The sequence below is a fragment of the Apteryx mantelli genome, chromosome 1 (genome assembly GCF_036417845.1).
Source record: "Apteryx mantelli isolate bAptMan1 chromosome 1, bAptMan1.hap1, whole genome shotgun sequence".
Lineage (NCBI taxonomy): Eukaryota > Metazoa > Chordata > Aves > Apterygiformes > Apterygidae > Apteryx > Apteryx mantelli.
In genome coordinates, this window is record NC_089978.1 from 27,824,361 (window position 1) to 27,841,872 (window position 17,512).

The 17,512-nt window shown below is 36.5% G+C and overlaps 1 protein-coding gene across 1 annotated transcript in view; it reads left to right on the forward strand.

The window, feature by feature from the left end:
* NBEA (neurobeachin) overlaps positions 1–17,512 on the forward strand; it is a 539,268-nt gene that overhangs the window by 109,699 nt on the left and 412,057 nt on the right. Inside the window, exons 3-5 of the mRNA XM_067291201.1 lie at positions 3,571–3,671; positions 3,919–4,014; positions 7,631–7,752. Of these exons, the coding sequence (XP_067147302.1) occupies positions 3,571–3,671; positions 3,919–4,014; positions 7,631–7,752 (319 nt within the window). The remainder of the gene's footprint in view (positions 1–3,570; positions 3,672–3,918; positions 4,015–7,630; positions 7,753–17,512) is intronic.

Consider the following 17,512-nt stretch of genomic DNA (forward strand, 5'->3'; position numbering starts at 1 on the left):
TGTTCTCTCAACTGGCTCAACTGGCTGTTAACAACCATTTCTCTTTGAAATGATTTCATAAGAAAAGCTGCAAAATTATCACATTCTCCTTTGCCAGGCCATAGAAGCTGATCAGCTTCACCAGCAGAGTTATAATTCATAATTTTATGGCTGTCCATTATTAAAAGGTTAAGGGGGCATGAGGTAGTTTTCTCTGCAGTTGTGTTGCCAATGCTCTTTAACATGACTTAATTTCAAAGGCAAATGCCATACCATTCATTTTGACATGTGCTGAATGTTACTTGAGAGACAGGCAGGTTCTTTTACCATTATATTTTCTTATTAAATGATTGAATTAAACATTGTTTCAAGGTTTCTAGTGAGTTTATAGAGCATATATAAACTGCTTAGTATGAAAGTATTCAGAAGGTGCTATTAACATGAATAAAATCTGTTACATTCTGTGCATTTTTGGAATAAATTAAAAATGAGAAACAGTGCCTGTTTTCTCCTTTTGCTTTAATTTTATTTTAGGTAATCTTGTTTATGAAATGAGGTCATAGACCACTTACATATAGGATCTTATTTAATATTATAGAAAATAAAGCTTTTTAAAAAGATAATTTCCAAGTATAACATGCATTGTGACATTTGCCCATTTATATTGGTGAGTAGATAAGTGTGATATAAAAAACAGGTGTGGATTGAATCTTTTACATGAGATTTTTGTTACACAGGAATGAAGGTAAATAATAGAGTTCTCCAAGTTCTCCTCATTACCTACGGGCTTCAATCTTTCAGGTCTATTCTTTTAACCAGAGTTACATTTTTAGGGAGTTGGCCTTTATTTATCTCCATTCATGTTTTATTCATTGTTTATAAATTCCTATTTTTAATGGTTGCGGTTATCAACATCTTGAGTGGAAATATTAATTTTCCATGAAGACAGTCCTTAATTGTTAAATATCTTAAGGTAGTAGAAGGCTGTAACAAAGAAACGATATAACATATGTTCAGTAATTTTAAAAATCTGTCAGTCATTTCTCTGTTTGACTGCAGTAACTTTGCTTTCATCATTTATGTTGGAGGATTCTTTTTTTGAATGGTGTTCTGTTCTTTACCAAAAAACACTGCTTCTATACAACTATTTTTCTATTTAAAGGAAGCAAAATTTGAAGTAGCTCGATCTAAAAGCAAGCTAGGACTACAGAATAAGAATTGGGAAATTCTTAGGTAAAGATTAGAATTCACTCATGCTGATTTCCATTTCTGAGTTGTTAGTGTTACTGTCCTCAAGTTATGATCGCATACAGTATATCTGCAATTGCTGCCACCTTCACATATCATGATGGAGAGTATACAGTGACAGAGACGGATGCTTGCAGGGACTAGATGAGGAGCTGGATCATAGAATTCATTTACGTAATAGGCAAGATGTTTTTAGTTTGCTTTGCTTTATTTTACTTTCCCTTAAGAAATTCCATCATAAACATGCTCTGCCACTGATTTTAAAAGGAAGATGAAATAAACTCTTAAATAGACTGTTTAGGGAAAAGAAATAAGATATTGCTTTTATACTTGAACATTTGGAACATATTCAGATCTTATGGCAAAAATGGCTGCAAGTTACTGTGTTTTTTCTTTTGTTTTTCATGACATAAAATTTCACCTACTGAACAGCTTATTAGGTCTCCATGCACTACAGATATTTCATTCATTACACATCTTCCTTATCAGAAGTTGGTTTTGTAGTGCAACAAGTTAATAGATTTTGATGAATTTATTCAAAAACACATAACTGGGGATTTGCAAAGAAAACTTGCATAAAAGCAAAACATCAGCGCAAAGTACTCCCAAAGGATGGAGCATTTTTGTCAGCACCTCTAAGAGTCATGCTTTCATTGATGACCAAAGGGAGCAGGTAGTCCTGCATTCATGTCTTCTAAAAGTTTTATGTATTCTGTGAAGTCATTCACTGTGTATATGCACTGAATGTGACAAAGCAAAGTTTTTAATAGCAATGTTGTTTAATACTTAGGAACCCAGCACTGTTAGGACTTTAGAAGATACACTTTTATATGAAAAGAACACATTTAAAACAGTGTTTAAATAGCTAATAATGCTGAGCCAAGCTAAAGTACAACTTAGATTAGAAGTGTGATTCTCCTAGCCTATGCCGGTTTTGTTGCCAAATTTCAAGATTTCTGTCTTTTCTGTGTGATGTGTTAGTTTTCAAGGTACACAAAGGTTCATTTAAAAAAAAAAAAAGAAAAAACTGCTAGAATGGTTTGTGTGACTGTTCTTGTTTTTAGCTGCCCTTGAACAGTTTTACTCAAGTATTGCAGGGAGCAAAGAGAAATCATCTTGGATTCTATGCCAGACGGGAAATCTCTTACATTGAAAGGTGAATGTCTGATAGCATTTCTAAAAGGCCATCTGGATAAAATAGTTAAGCAACATTTAAATATGATTGGTGCTATGTGTTTCTCTTGTACAAAGTATTCTGGTAAATTGAAGAGAAATATGGTAGGAGTTAGTTATTTAAAATGTGTTCTGTTATTAGAGCAAAGTTAGGGAGAAGGGAAATTTAGAGAATGAAAGGCAAAAGTACTGTGTTTGGGAACTGGGGTGGGGAAGTTTTCTGAGTGTTGAGAGCTGAGGAGATTCAAAAGTGTGGTTAATGCTGATTCTGTTGTGTCATAGCTTACTTGTTTTGAAAACTTTGTACTTCAGATCTTTGAATTCAGTCTCTTATGCTGCATCTGTGAAGATGAGCTACTTGTTTTTCCTTCTGCTAAAGGCAGTAGCAATTCTTAGTAGTGTTGTTTATTGCAGAAGAAAGTGCAGAGTATATGGGCAACTTCAGCATCCTACAGGCTAAAGTGAGGTTCTCTGTTTTAAAATCAAGATCCAAGTACTGGCAGTAATTTTAAACCTTTTTTTTTTCTCTAAAAGGCAAGCTACATAATGCTAATACTTTAAAAGTTTATGGATTTTGAGATATTTAATGGAATCTGTATTACCTAAATTCTTCAGCAATTTTGAACATTTCTGCTTTTTGTGGTCTTTTATTGTTTTCTCACTTTGCTTTTTTTCTGGGCTTTCATTCTGGTAACAATTGGAAGCATTATCACTCTGGCAAGGCTGTAGGAACTGTATAAATCCTCAGTATAATGTATTTTATCTAAGTTAAAGAATAATGTCAAGCATCTTTTAGCTCAGAAAATTTTAAAAAATACTGACTTCAGAGGAAGGAAGAATCCCTTATCGCCAAAATAGGTAATAGAAAGGGGTAAGCAATAAGCTCATAATGTATGATAATAGTGTTATGGAATGTGGAGAATTAATTCTTGGTATATTTATGAGCTATTTTGTTCAAAATGTAAGGCAAAATCTAAAACTGCATATGTAAAATTATTTTAAAAATAATTTAAAGGTGATAATATGAAATTCTGTATGAAATATTTAAGGAGACTTAGTTTGATTTTAAAATTTTTTGTATGTGCTTACTTTTAAAGTCATTAGCTTTTTCAGCTTTTTTGTCAAAACAATGAAATTCAGAGTTCAGAATAACTTTATTTTCCTTTGAAGATCTTCTAGTTGATATGTTGGGGGTTCTTGCCAGCTACAGCATCACTGTCAAAGAGTTGAAGCTTTTGTTCAGCATGCTTCGAGGCGAAAATGGAATCTGGGTAAGCTCTGATCAGATAAAGCATTAAGTGTCATTGCATTAGAGCCTGAAGTTAACATAAATTGTCTCTTGGGACATATAAAGTTGAATTTTCTTCATGTTGATTGAATGTATGTTTATAAATTATTTTTGTTAACTACTTGAGAATTAATTTGCTGTGTTGTTTGAAAACAGTCCAGTATCCAGTGTAGCCTAGAAAGTATAAAAATGGTTGTATTGACTTTTCTGCAATTTTCTTGTTTTCACAGCCAAGACACGCAGTTAAACTATTATCAGTCCTTAATCAGATGCCACAGAGACATGGGCCTGATACTTTTTTCAACTTCCCAGGCTGTAGTGCAGCAGTAAGTTTTCAACTAATATACTTCTACTTGAGGAACAAATACATTGCTTCTTTGATTGCTCTTTCTTTATTTTGGTTTTGGAAATCCTTGAAAAGGAAATGAGAGGGGAAGTACATACTTCTGTAGCATAAACCTTGCCTTCCATAGCTGAAGTAGCTCAGCAGCACAGTTGTGCTGAGAAGTAGTTGTGAGGATGGATTATCAAATAGATTTTTAAGTAGGAAAATTATTGTAAAAGTGAAAACTGAAAATTACAAGGAAATAACAGTATTTGATTTGAATAGTGTAATTGATATTATATTACATAAAGCAGGGGGTTGAGGAAAATAGAGGGACGCAATTGTGCATGTCATCGCAGTTTACAGTAACAGCTTAGTCATAAATTTTATATGTTTTTCTTACCATCTGAACTTGATAAGCTGATTCTCTCAAGACTTGAGCTGGTTACTCTCAAGGCAGTGATTTAAACTTACAATAGTTTGGCTTTACTATTTGAGATAACTCATGATCAAATTGTATTCCTCTTAAACCTTGTTAAATAGGTATTCTGTCTGCCATTCAATGTATGTATATTCATGCAGATCCAGGTACTATACACAGATAAATAAACATGATTATTAATGCAGCAAGTACAAATGTTCTGAGCTGAGAAATCCAGATTTGAGGCTCAGTATATGTTGGTGTGGAATGGTATGGGCTCATGTTCCCCTCACAGCAGAACTTGGAATCTTTTGGGGGGCAATGATCCTGGGATCCTTGAGTCTTCGTGTCAGAGCTTCACTTGGACTGTTTATCTGCATGCATTTCCTCAATAGCACTGATAGATTTCTTCAAACATAAACTACCTTATCTTTTTTTTAGTACAGCTCTTTGTGTGGCAGATTACATCAAGGGAGTAATCTGGCTGAAAATAACTTTCTCACCTTGTTTATTTTTAGCTAGATCACTTCCCTGGTTTTGTTGGCTATTCAGCTGCACAAGCACATGTGTCAGCAAAATGCAAAGGGTGGCTTGTGTAAGGATTAATTGCTGAGTTTTGAAAGAGATGGTTTCATTTGCTGCTGCTAAGTTAAAACCACAGTTACCTTCTCCCCAAAGTATATGCAGCAGCCAGACAGCTATTGCAGAATATGAATGTCTACAATGGCACATACTGCTTTGACATTTCTGGGCTTTGGAGGCAAACACTGATGAAACATCTCTCTCAAGTTTAATTTTCTATTAGAGCATCAAAAAAAGTCTTGCAGGGTAAGAATTTCCTATATACCTCCCTGTACAAAGTTGGGAGGCATTTTGCATCAGTTATTGGAAATCGTATTTAAAATCCAGTTTTCAGCACTGACAGTAGTATACTAGTATAAAGTTTCTTGATTGAAATGTGCAAATAAACATTTCTCTTTTCTTGGTTATGATCTTGTGGCAAATAAATGTTTCATATACCACCCATCATTGCCCATGCCCCTCCCTAAATGAGAAAATGTGTTTCAAATATACATTTCTTGAATAGTTCATGTTGGATTACAATATGCAGTTTGGGAGAGAAGTCATCCTCTGAAGTGGAACAAGGGAAATTACTTCTAAAATGTCCCAAGCACCAAAGCACTTCCCTTAAAGAAAAGAAACTGGAGAGCACCTAGTCTGCAAGTGCTGGGTTCGAGTTCCAGTTGCAATGCACACAGCTAACATCAGCCTTACATCAATACAGAGCAACAGCATAATGTTCACCTGCCATGATAAATGCCAGATTTGCCCTCTTTAAAGCTGTTGCATGTTCCTTGTATAACCAAGATTTTAATGGTAGCATTAACAGGACAAAAAGGCTGCTGCACCAATATTGATCTGCTGCTGAGTTGCTTCAGCGTGCCAACACAAGGGCTCTTCCTAGTACTGTATTAGGTCTCTGCCAGTCTGTCTTCGTAGCATCACACCGTTAGTCTTTCTGTTAGGCGGACACCATGTGATGGTGGTGCTGTTCCCCAAGTACTGCTCCACTTTGTCATCAAGCAGCTCCTTTCCCATTTCAGGCCAGGAACTCTCTCGGTAAACAGGGGTGATGCTCCAAAGGAGTTGCTTGAAATGTTTTGCACTGAGCATTTAGTTCAAGGCTGATATCAGAATCAGTGTTATTTCTTTTGTCTGGTGGAATACTAGCTTAATCTGAGCACATTGCTATATCTAATTATCAAATTTACTTTGAGTTCCCTATCGTTCTCAATTACCTGTTTCTGTGCTCCGAAAACTCCTTCACCAATTGCCTCACATGTAAAAATTATGAGAAATCAACCTTGCTCTGTACTGTTTTTAATGTACTTTATTGCATTGTCATAGAATCTTAGTTTGGTTATTCTGAATCTATTCTGATCAAAAGACTTGTATCCATTCTGATTTTAAACAATAAGTGAATTTGCTGTTCTTTGTCTTTTGTATGAATCAGGACTGTACAGATATTAGCAGCCCTTTAAAAGTATTTCTGGTAGTATAACTGAAGAACCAATAAGTATCAGTAATAGCTTTGCCAGTGTAAACATGACTAACTAGTCTTATCTTACCGGAACTGAAAAATATCAATTAAATACATTTAGAATTAACATGCTATAATCATTCAGAAAATTATTTTTGTCTCCTCTGCTTTCATACACAGCTTCTGTCAAGAAGTTGTATTAAAGGCTGATATTCCTTAACTACTTCGGTCTAAAGTATTCTATATTTTTTCTGGGGGGGAAAAGAATTTATTGTAATGAGTGTCTACCAAAGTGATCTGTAAGTTATTATAAACATTTAGTTTCTTAAAATATTTTAAAGACTTCATTTTGTGCATAGTTGTCATATTGAGAGGGAAAAAAAAAAGATTTTTTATCTTTTAGTGGTATCTCAAATTTACAGAAAAATGTATTTTGGAGGGGACCTCTGGAGTTCATCTAGTCCAATATCCTTGTTACAGATAACCTAACTTCAAAGTTAGATCAGGTTATTCAGGGCCTTGATGAGGTATAAAGAAAAGAGAGTTCTGTGAAACCTCATTGTCAGTCTCAGCCCGGAAAAATAAAACATCAAAAAAAAATCAAATTTCTTCACAGCTGGGCCTTAGTATTAATTTACTTAGCTGAGAATGGGGATAAGATTTTCAATCTTTTGCCTTACAGTTTATAGAAAACAGATCATATCAAATCCTCAGAGAAAAACTTTTTGTTACACTGTAGTTTTAACAGTTAAGTTTTATTGTACTGTCTGTTGGGATTAATTTGATCTTAACATTTAAGTCTATTGATGAGATGAGTAGTTATTGAAAACTGAATTTACAGTTAATATCAGCATAAGTAGTTTTTCTCCTTTCTTTTCTTCTTAATATTGCCCATTCAGAAACTTATATTTCATGTCCTCTATTTACGTAGTTAAAAATAAAAATCTTGTAAAGGAAGAATAATGTATTTGTTCAAAAACATTAGTTGAAGTTTTCGTGTGTTCTTCTTTAATGTTTGAATGTTAGAGTAGATCTGCATATTTAGAATGACCTAACTTTAGAAAGGCATTCTCTTTAACAGTACTTTTTGTTCAAAAATTCACTTTCTGACTCACTTTTTTCTTTTTCTGTTTTTTTTTTTTTTTTTTTTTTTAGGCAATTGCATTGCCTCCTATTGCTAAGTGGCCTTATCAAAATGGTTTTACTCTTAACACTTGGTTTCGTATGGATCCATTAAACAATATCAATGTAGATAAAGATAAACCCTATCTCTATTGGTAAGTAACTCATAACTTTACTCGTATAATTTCTTTTGGCTTCCTAATGACAGTTAACCTTTTCTATTTGTTTTTAGTTTCTGACCTACTTTTCACCCCAATATCTGCAGAGTTTAACAGTTGCTTACTGTATATAAACTCTTAAGAGATCATCTGTGCTTTTTGTTTTGTAATTTATAAATGCACTGCCTTGTGGATCCTTGTAGATGAATCATAATTTTTTAAGGAATTTAAAAAATATATTATTTCTTAGAGTTAAAACTTGAGAATGTATCTTTGTGTTATCCTATTTTCTGTTTGATATTTAAGATTCTGGGCTGATACCAGTACTATGATAGAAATTGCTGTACTCAACCACACTGTTCGCAAATTAACTAGAGATAATAGAAAGCAGATCTGGCAATATAAAAATGGCTTGCCCATCACCGGCTCACAAAAAAAGCCCTGTTTTCTAATAGATTGCAAACAGTGGATGTTAAAAGCAAGAAAGATGATTTTAGTTTACTTAGTTTTGCTATTGTAATAAAAATAATAGTTACATAAAGCTCAGATATTTAGAAATTATGGTTTAGCAGTTCATGGTCACTCATGAAAATAAAAGTGTTTTTTACTTCAAAAATTAAACATGTATCTACACAAATACAGTTGTCTTAGCTGAGTGGAAAGGGATGAGGGAAAACAAAAACCTCATGTTCTGTAGACAGAACGGTTTCTGCTTCTCCATTCTGTATTTATTTGCTATTTAGCGTGCTTACCTTTTCTCATGCTCTTAAAAGGTGCATATATAAGTTGTGCAGACAGATAAGGATTGGATATTAGCAAGAATCTATCAAAATTTATCAGTTCAGGGAAACAGGAGTAGCACAACTACTGGGGGAAGTAATGAAAAGTAACGTTTTCCACTTTGTAGTTATTCCAGATAGGCTAGAAAGTGAAAGTTTGCAGTAGTCTGCTGAGAAGGGTGCCAGTAGAAGATGTGGTCTTAGGATGTGTTTTTCTTGTACTGTGAATACATAAAAAAAACCTTTTTTTTTTTTCATTCAGTAGAAAGAACAAAATTGTTTGTATTTTTTACAGAGCAAATATCTGATTAAAAATAATAATTGACATTTATTGTGAAGAAAAATTTGATAGATTTTCCCTAAATTGCTCTCTGAGATGATGCATTTTCATGCATCCCTTTTCTCCTAAGTGTTTCTGGTTATTTTACTGTGGTGGGTTTTTTTTAAGTCATAAGCCACAGCTAAGGATTATTAGTATGATCTTTATATTATTTATTTTTTCAGGCTGCCAAGGACAAGCATAAACATAATTACAGGAGTGAGCAGCCATACAGAATTTTAGCGTGATCTTTTGTTTCTCAGTCAGAATCTACGTTTGGGAATTGGCAAATTTAGGTGATGTAATTGGTTTGAGGATTTCTTGTTGCTTCAGAACAGGAAACGCATACTCCAAAGAAGCACAGCCTGTGTTGTATGTTGCTTTTCTTAGGGATATCAGTGTAGAAAAACATTTAACCTGAATGATGAATATGATCCCCTTTCATGCCAATATAATGCACAAGGAGCAATTGCATTAGGTTTGAATAACATCAGATGTTTGATATTTATATTTTTTGCTGTGATATAGTTCTGATACTTATTATGATGTCATTACAGTTTATATTCAATTTAGTGTTTTTGAGTATACCATTTAGAACATTTTTTACACTGAAGTAATTTTAAAACATCTATATGTTAAGCTGTCTTGAATATTTCTGCATACTTCATGTTTTATCAGAGGAAATTTATTTCTAGTTCCATTTGTTTAAGTATATTAATTTAGACATTCAAAAGCCATCTGGACTTGGTCCTGGGCAGCCTGCTCTAGGTGACCCTGCTTGAGCAGAGCAGTTGGATTAGATAATCTCCAGAGGTCCCTTCCAACCTTAACCATTCTGTGATTCTGTGAAAAACAGCCTATATTCACTTTGCTACAAAGAAGCGATATATAGAATAACTGTCATTTATACTCAAACATCTGTCTATTAAAGAGATCTTGATTTTATTTAGAGTATTTCTTAAGCATGTCAATGAATAAACCCCACAAAGCTGTGCTCTGAATTATCAAAGAATATCTGAATTTCTTCCTTCAAAACAGAGTTCTAGGTCTCACTTTAAAAAGCCACTCTAAAGAATAGTTTTTAATAATGTACATCTTATTAGCAACAACCATAACACTTCTATATTTTCTTAAAAAATTTCTGCTGGCAGTATGGATTACCTACAGCAAGTAACTTACTATAATATCTGTTTATTAGATTTATTGTAATAAAGCATCTATCTGGGCAAGAAAAGATTTTTTTCTACTAGTTTGTCTGCCTCCATGTTCGATGTTTGTTGTTTTTTGTTTTCATGAAAATAGTCAAGAGCATATTAAAATAACATCTTCTATATGTTGTTGTTGCAGTTTGGAATCTTAGGGTGTAAGCAAGCATAACCCCAATACATATGGAGCTTCAGCTTCCTCATTGTAGCATTTAAAAGATAACCTGTGAATACATACATGTATTTTGCTACATCTGCACGCTTTTTCAGTAATTTTTGAGCAAACCCGCGCTAAATGAATGAGATTCTCAATAGGGTTCCTGTTTGCAATTATCTGGAATTCAGCCAGTTGTCAGAACTCTACTGGCTGATAATCATCCTGAAGGCTCAGAATGGCTTGGCGTAGTTTAGAAATAGAGTATAATTTGATTCAGTCTTCCTACCTAGCTTAGTGTGTGATTCAAGTACATAGCCCTTAACTATTAAATCTGTTGTTATTACTCAGACCTCTTCTGTTCCACCTTTTATCAGGCTTGCAGGAGTGGAAGAGTGTCCTTTAATAATAATTAAAAAAAAAAAAAGGAAAATTAGGGAAAACTTGTTTACTTCAATCTTTCATCTTGGAAGGTTTTCTCATAAGAGAATATAATGTACTTAACTTTTTCTCTCTCCCCCTCTCCCCTCCTCTCTCTCTCTCTCTCTCTCTCTTCCACCATCTCTCCTCCTTCCCCCTCCCTCCCCACACTCACTCACTCATTCACTCACTCTTGCACACTCTCACACTCACATCTTTGTAATTATAATTTAGTACCTTACTTTCTCATGATATCTCTTGTTATGGTATATATACATAAAAAGAGATTATTTATCAGGAGTGGGAAAGAAAACTTCTGTGACTTTCAAGTTCAAACTTGACGAGTGCTTTATATGAGCCACAGAAGGAAATGAATCTTAAAAAAATCAAATGCCAAATTTGAGTTCATGTAAGTGTATTATATAAGAGGGAACCTGAATATGCCAACTTCAGGAGGAAATTGAAAGCAATAGAAATACTTGCCATTTTTACATAGTGGTTTAAGCGAAGCAGTAAGTAATGACTGAAAACCAGGAAAAATATTTGAACTAGATCATCCATCTAAACTTCTTTAGGCAAATCCTAGATTTTGTCACATGATAGGTAGAGTCACAGAGAGCCATCACCAGGAGTGAGACACCAAAGAAAAATTTACTGTCTTCGAATGTGCCTTTGGGGCATGTTAGATCTTTTTTTGTTTAACTAAGTGAAAAATGTTTCATCTAAATTAACTCTTTCTTCATAGTTTCTTGCTAAAAAATGTCTGCTTTGTCTTTTGAAGAATCTTGATTTTAAAAGTAATAAGTGTCACATAAACAACTTCAAAGAGAACTCTATGATTTTGAAGCGCAGGTGCTGAAAAAACATGTTCTGTTTTTCTGACCACATATAACCTCACCTCAGTCAAACGAGATGATGCAAGTTGGTAGGAATAGTGGTCATAGAGCCTTTTCTAAAGTCAACAGCTGTTGTTAGAGTGTTGAAAGCAACTGTTGTATACCTCTCTAAGGTCTGTAAATCAAATTGACAATTGTATGGAAGCTTATTAGAATCAAAAAGCAGAGAATAATTGAGGTTGGAAGGGACCTGTGGAGACTGTCTTGTTGAAATCTGTTGCTCAGAGCAGGGTCAACTAGAGCAGGCTGCTCAGGACAAGTTAGGTTTTGAGTACCTCCAAGGACAGAGACTCCACAACCTGTCTGGGCAACCTGTTACATTAACCAACAGTTACAGTACACCAGCCACACAGTAAACAAGTTTTTTTTCTCATATTTAGACAGAACTTCCTGTGTTTCTGTCTGTGCCCATTGCCTCTCATCCTGTCACTGGGCACCACTGAGAAGAGTTTGCCTCAGGCTTCCTTACTCCCTCCCATCAGGTATTTATACATATTGATAAGATTCCTCCTGAGCCTTCTCTTCTCTAGGCTGAACAGTCCCAGATCGCTCAGCCTCTCTTCATATATCAGATGCTTCAGCCCTTTAATCATCTTTGTGGCTCTTTGCTGGACTCACTCCAGTAGCTCCATGTCTCTCTTGTACTGGGAAGCCCAGAACTGGACACAGTACTCCAGATGTGGCCTCACCAGAGCTGAGAAGAGGGGAAGGATCACCTCCCTCAACCTGCTGGCAGCACTCTTCCTGATGCACCCCAGGATACCATTGGCCTCCTTGGCCACAAGGGCACATTGCTGGCTCATGGTCAACTTGTTATCCACCAGGACCCCCCAGGTTCTCCTCTACAGAGCTGCTTTCTAGCAGATCAGCCCCCAATCTGTACTGGTGCATGGGGTTATTCCTCCCTAGGTGCAGGACCCTGCATTTCCCTTTGCTGAACTTCATGAGGTTCCTCTCTGCCCATCTCTCCAGCCTGTCGAGGTCCCTCTGAATGGCAGCACCGCCCTCTGGGGTATCAGCCACTCCTCCTGGTTTGGCATCATCAGCAAACTTGCTGAGGGTGCACTCTGTCCCTTCATCCATGTCATTAATGAAGATGTTAAACAGTATTCGTTCGAAGAGTAACTAGTGACTGGCCTCCAACTGGACTCATGACGCTGGCAAAGCTTTTAGCCCAGCAGTTCAGCCAGTTTTCAGTCAACTTTGCTGTCCACTTAGGCAGCTCATATGATGTCTATGAGGGTTGTCTATGAGTAGTTGTCTTTGAGTTTATCTGTGAGTATGTTATGGTGTTGAAAAGTCTAGCTAAAGACAAAATAAACAATATTCACTGCTCTCCTTTCATCCACTGAGCCCATCATCTCATCATAGAAGGCTGTTAGGTTGGTCAAGTATGATTTCCCTTCTGTAAATCCAAACTGACTACTCCCAATCACCTTTTTGTCCTTAAAGTGTTTAGAAATGGCTTCCAACAGAATTTGCTCCATCACCTTACTGGGGACTGAGGTGAGGCTGTAGTTCTGGATCCTCCTTCTTCAAGATAGGAATGATATTGCTTTCTTCCACTTGCCATAACATTTCAAAAATTGTCAAGATTGGCCTTGCAAAGATATCAACTGGTGCCCTCAACACTCATGGGTATATTCCATCAGGTCCCATGCACTGTCGAACATCTAGTTTGTTTAAATGTTTCCTAACCTGATCCTCCTCTGCTGATGGTAAGCCTGCCTTGCTCCAGGCTTTCCTACTGGTCTCAAGAGCCTGTGGTTCCTGAAAGTAAACCTTACCAGTAAAAATGTGAAGAAGGCATTAAGTATCTCAATCTTTTCCTTGTCCTTTATTACCAGGTCCCCTGCCCCATTCAGCAGTCGGCCCATGTTTTTCTTAGTCTTCCTTTCGCTGCTGATATACTTATAGAAGCCTTTCTTATTGCCCTTCATGTCTCTTGTCAGATTCAACTTCGTGTGGACTTTGGCTTTCCAAACCCCATCCATGCACAATCAGACAGTGTCTCTCTATTCCTCCTGGGTGACCCAGCCCTGCTTCTTCCTCTTGTACACTTCCTTTTCATGTCCAAGTTTTGTCAGGAGCTCCTTGTTCAACAATGCAGGCCTCCTGCCACCTTTGCCTGATTTCCTGCACATCGGAACGGACCATACTTGAGCTTGGAGGAGGTGATCCATGAAAATCAACCAGCCTCCTGGACCCCTCTTCTCTCCAGGACTGTATCCAATGGATTTTTTCCAAGCAAGTCCATGAGGAGGCCAGAGTCTGCTCTTCTGAAATCCAAGCTTGTGATCCTGCTTTTTGCCTTGCTTCCTCCTTTAGTGATACTGAATTGCACAATCTCATGGTCACTGCAGCCAAGGCTTCCCCAGCCTTCACATCCCCAACCATTTCTTCCTTTTTTGTGAGTATCATGTCCAGCAGAGCACTTCCTCTTGTCAACTTCTCAGTCACCTGTGTCAGGAAGTTGTCATTGATGCTTTCCTGGATTTCTTGTACCTTGCTGTGTTGTCCCTCCCACAGATATCAGGGTGGGTAAAGTCTCCCGTGAAGACCAGGGCCTGTGAATGTAAGACTTCTTCCAGTTTGTTGAAGAAGGCCTCATCTTCTACTTTTTTCCTGATCAGGTGGTCTATAGCAGACACCCACTGCAGTGTCACCCATGTTGATCTGCCCACTAATCATAGCCCAGAAGCTCTCAGCTGGCTCATCATCCTTCCCAAGGCAAAGCTCCATACATTCCTGCTGCTGTCTCACATAAAGAGCAAATTCTCTTCCTTGTCACCCTGGTCATTCATAAAGAGCCTGTATGCATGCACTGCAGCACTCCAGTCACGTGAGCTATCCCACCATGTCTCTGATGGATCAGTGAGACTGTAGTCCTGCATCTGTACACAGACCTATAATTCCTCTTATTTGTTCCCCATGCTGCCTGCAGTAGTATACAGGCACTTCAGATAGGCATGTAGTTGTGCTGATTTCCCAGAAAAAGTGTGAGATTTTCTCCCATAATGCTGTCCTGTTTTCAAGGTATTAACTTCTAGTATGTCTTGTGCCATTTTATCTTCATTATTTCTAAAGCTGAAAAACAGCAGTGTGAAACTGAAAATTTGAAACTTGACAAATTCATTAATGCTGAGAGCATTGCTTGAGCAGGGCTTAAAGACTGAAGGTATCTTGATTAGGGCTTACTGTGCTCTTTAAAGATAGCTGGCAGGTTGATTTTTGAAAAGGAAATACTAGCGCTGTGTTAATGAGAAGTATCCCTGTAAACTTTTACCCATAGCAGTAGCACAGGTCCATCTTGCTTAGCAGCATTCTTTGTTCCAGTCTTTGATCGCAATTTTCATCAGTTTCACAGTTTCGTTGCCTTGTTAGTGTATCCACAGCACTAGCCAGTCTGCAATTAGTTTGGTCCTTCTTAATTTTAAAAATAAAAAATCTTCATAGTTAAAACTTGCTGTGGGGTGAAAGCATTTTTTTCTCTTGTTTTCCCACAACTCCAAAAAGTTTCACACAAAATCATGTAGAATGTGTAATAGACAGAAATGGTTTAGAGTTCAACACAGCAGGAACTTAGGGCACAATTTCTCAAGGTGCTGACTTAAGAGCTTGCTTATAAAATGCTGGCCTTGTTTCCATCCATTTGCCTGATGCCTTTCTCTCGTAATTAACCACCCCTCTAGTTATACTAGTAGAAATTACTGTGGGGCTGCATTTTAAATGAGACTTTGGCATGATCTAGACTTTATATACCACTGGATTGCAGAAAGAAGTGGCCAGAGCAGGAATGTCCATACTGGTGGGAGGGTGCTGTTAGATCAGCTTGACCATAATGTGAAACCTTATGCTCAGAAATAGAGAAGGAAAGTGAGGGAACTGAAGGAATGCTTTCATGTTTGACAGATGTGAAGGACAACTACTATGGTTTTGTAATCAGCTAAACGCTAAGTGCTGTTTCAAGAACATTAAGCCAAGTGTTTAAAAAAAAATCATTGTAGTTGTGTCTGTGTCTAAGGATGGTGTTGGGCAGCTGCTATGTGACAGTCTGTTAATAGTTGTGTATTAGAACAGTATTGTAGCTTTCTTACCACTTACGAAATGAGTGTTAACAGTCCTGGAGGAAAGTTAGGAGTCTTTTTGATGGCATTTTTATGGGTGATAAATAACGACAAGGAAAATACTTTGTTACAGAGCAATCAGTTTCAAATGGTAGGATAAACACAGTTCAATAGCACAAATTTTAGTATAGCCAAACAAATACCTAGGAAAAGTAATTATGAAAGTAAAGCAGTAATTATGAAAGGATATTAACAGTTATTGTAGGTAACCAACTAACTTTAAACTGCCTTTTCATTGCTCTAGCAGAAGGAGCTAATGTGATTTTTTCAAGGATAGTTTGAACTAGTAGAGAAGAGAGTAAAGGTGTAAAATCACTTCCTGAAGTTTTGGCAAAAACATTACTAGAACACTGTCTACAATTAAGAATTGCCACTTCTTTTAGGAGATTGCAGAAAAATTGGATAGAATGTAGAGAACACTCCAGAGCGAACTGTGCTCTGGAAACCACATTTTATAATGAAACTTTCCAAGAAAAAACTATAATGAACTTGAGAATTCTCTTTGACTTCTGCTTTCGGAATTTATGCAGATTCTGATGTTGATGGATTGTCTGAAATCTGAAATCCAATGGATGGACAGTGAAGTAGGAAAAAATCAAACTTTTGGACAGACAATACAGTGATCACTGAAATTACCACAATTATACTAAGACACAGTGTGATGATAATCGCAGTTTAATATATCATTGGAAATGTTCTGTCAAAAATGAGGTGCAGATTCTCCATCATATAGGCAGTATAAATTCAGGGCTCACCTAAAGCATTCAACTGAGAAGTCTGCTCTTTAGACTTGTTTCTGCTAAAGGTGGTGACACCTGCTAGGGTGACACCACTTCTAAGTAAGGCCTGGAGTTAGGTAGACTCAATCCAGGTATTAATATTGAATGTTTTTTAATAGGTGATTTATTTCAAGTTGCGTAATGGGCTCTATATAGGAATTACAGGGTGAAACTCAGGCTGAATTGTCGTAACTGTTTCTTTTTGTCCTTAAAACATCCAAGTGCTTCCACAACCATTTAAGTTAATGGAGCAATGGCTAAAACTTTTTTACAGATATAGAAACAAGAAAAAAGGTACTGAAGAAAGCCTTCTAGACTTTTCATTCCCTCTCTGGAGCTAATAATAATAGCGATAATGCAAAACAGTTGCAAAAGCAACATAATAGAGCTCCAAGATTAGCAGAAGAGAAACCCTTTTTTTCCCCAACAAGAATTAATGTATTTCCAGTCTCAGTACTGTGCTCATATCTTAAATTGCTTATAATATACTGAGCTAAAGAAACTGGAATCATTCGGCAGTGGATGTGAAATGCTTACCTGCTGTTGAAATATAATAACATCCAGTAGTTGCTTTGAGAAATTGGCTAAAACTAAACTGATAACTAAAGCACTTTTATGATCTATAATGAAAGCATATAGCAGCTGCTACGGGAGGTAGTTAACGGCTCAGAAATCTGCATGGGTGTTGACAGAACTGCTTTTATTGTCTTTTCTGTACATTTCATCTTTGCATGCAGCAAGTTCTGCATGTGTAGGTAACTGGTGAGAGGTGTGCAGCATCCTAGAGAATAGCCCTAGCCTACTTTACATTTGGCAAGAAATAATAACAAGATTAACATAATCTGTGTATTATAGTATTGAGGTGAACAGAGGACATAGTTCTGTTCTCAGTTTCTCAAGTGATCTTACATTAGAATATTAATTCATGGGGAAAAAAAAAGGTAAAATCTTGTTGCCTATTGGCTAGGCTTCGTGTTCAGAAAATTATTCTATTCCAAGATGGAAAGAACTGTTCTGCTCAGAAATGAGCTACGATCTCAGTATTTCGGTTCTTTCTTGTCTTCAAATGCAAAATTCC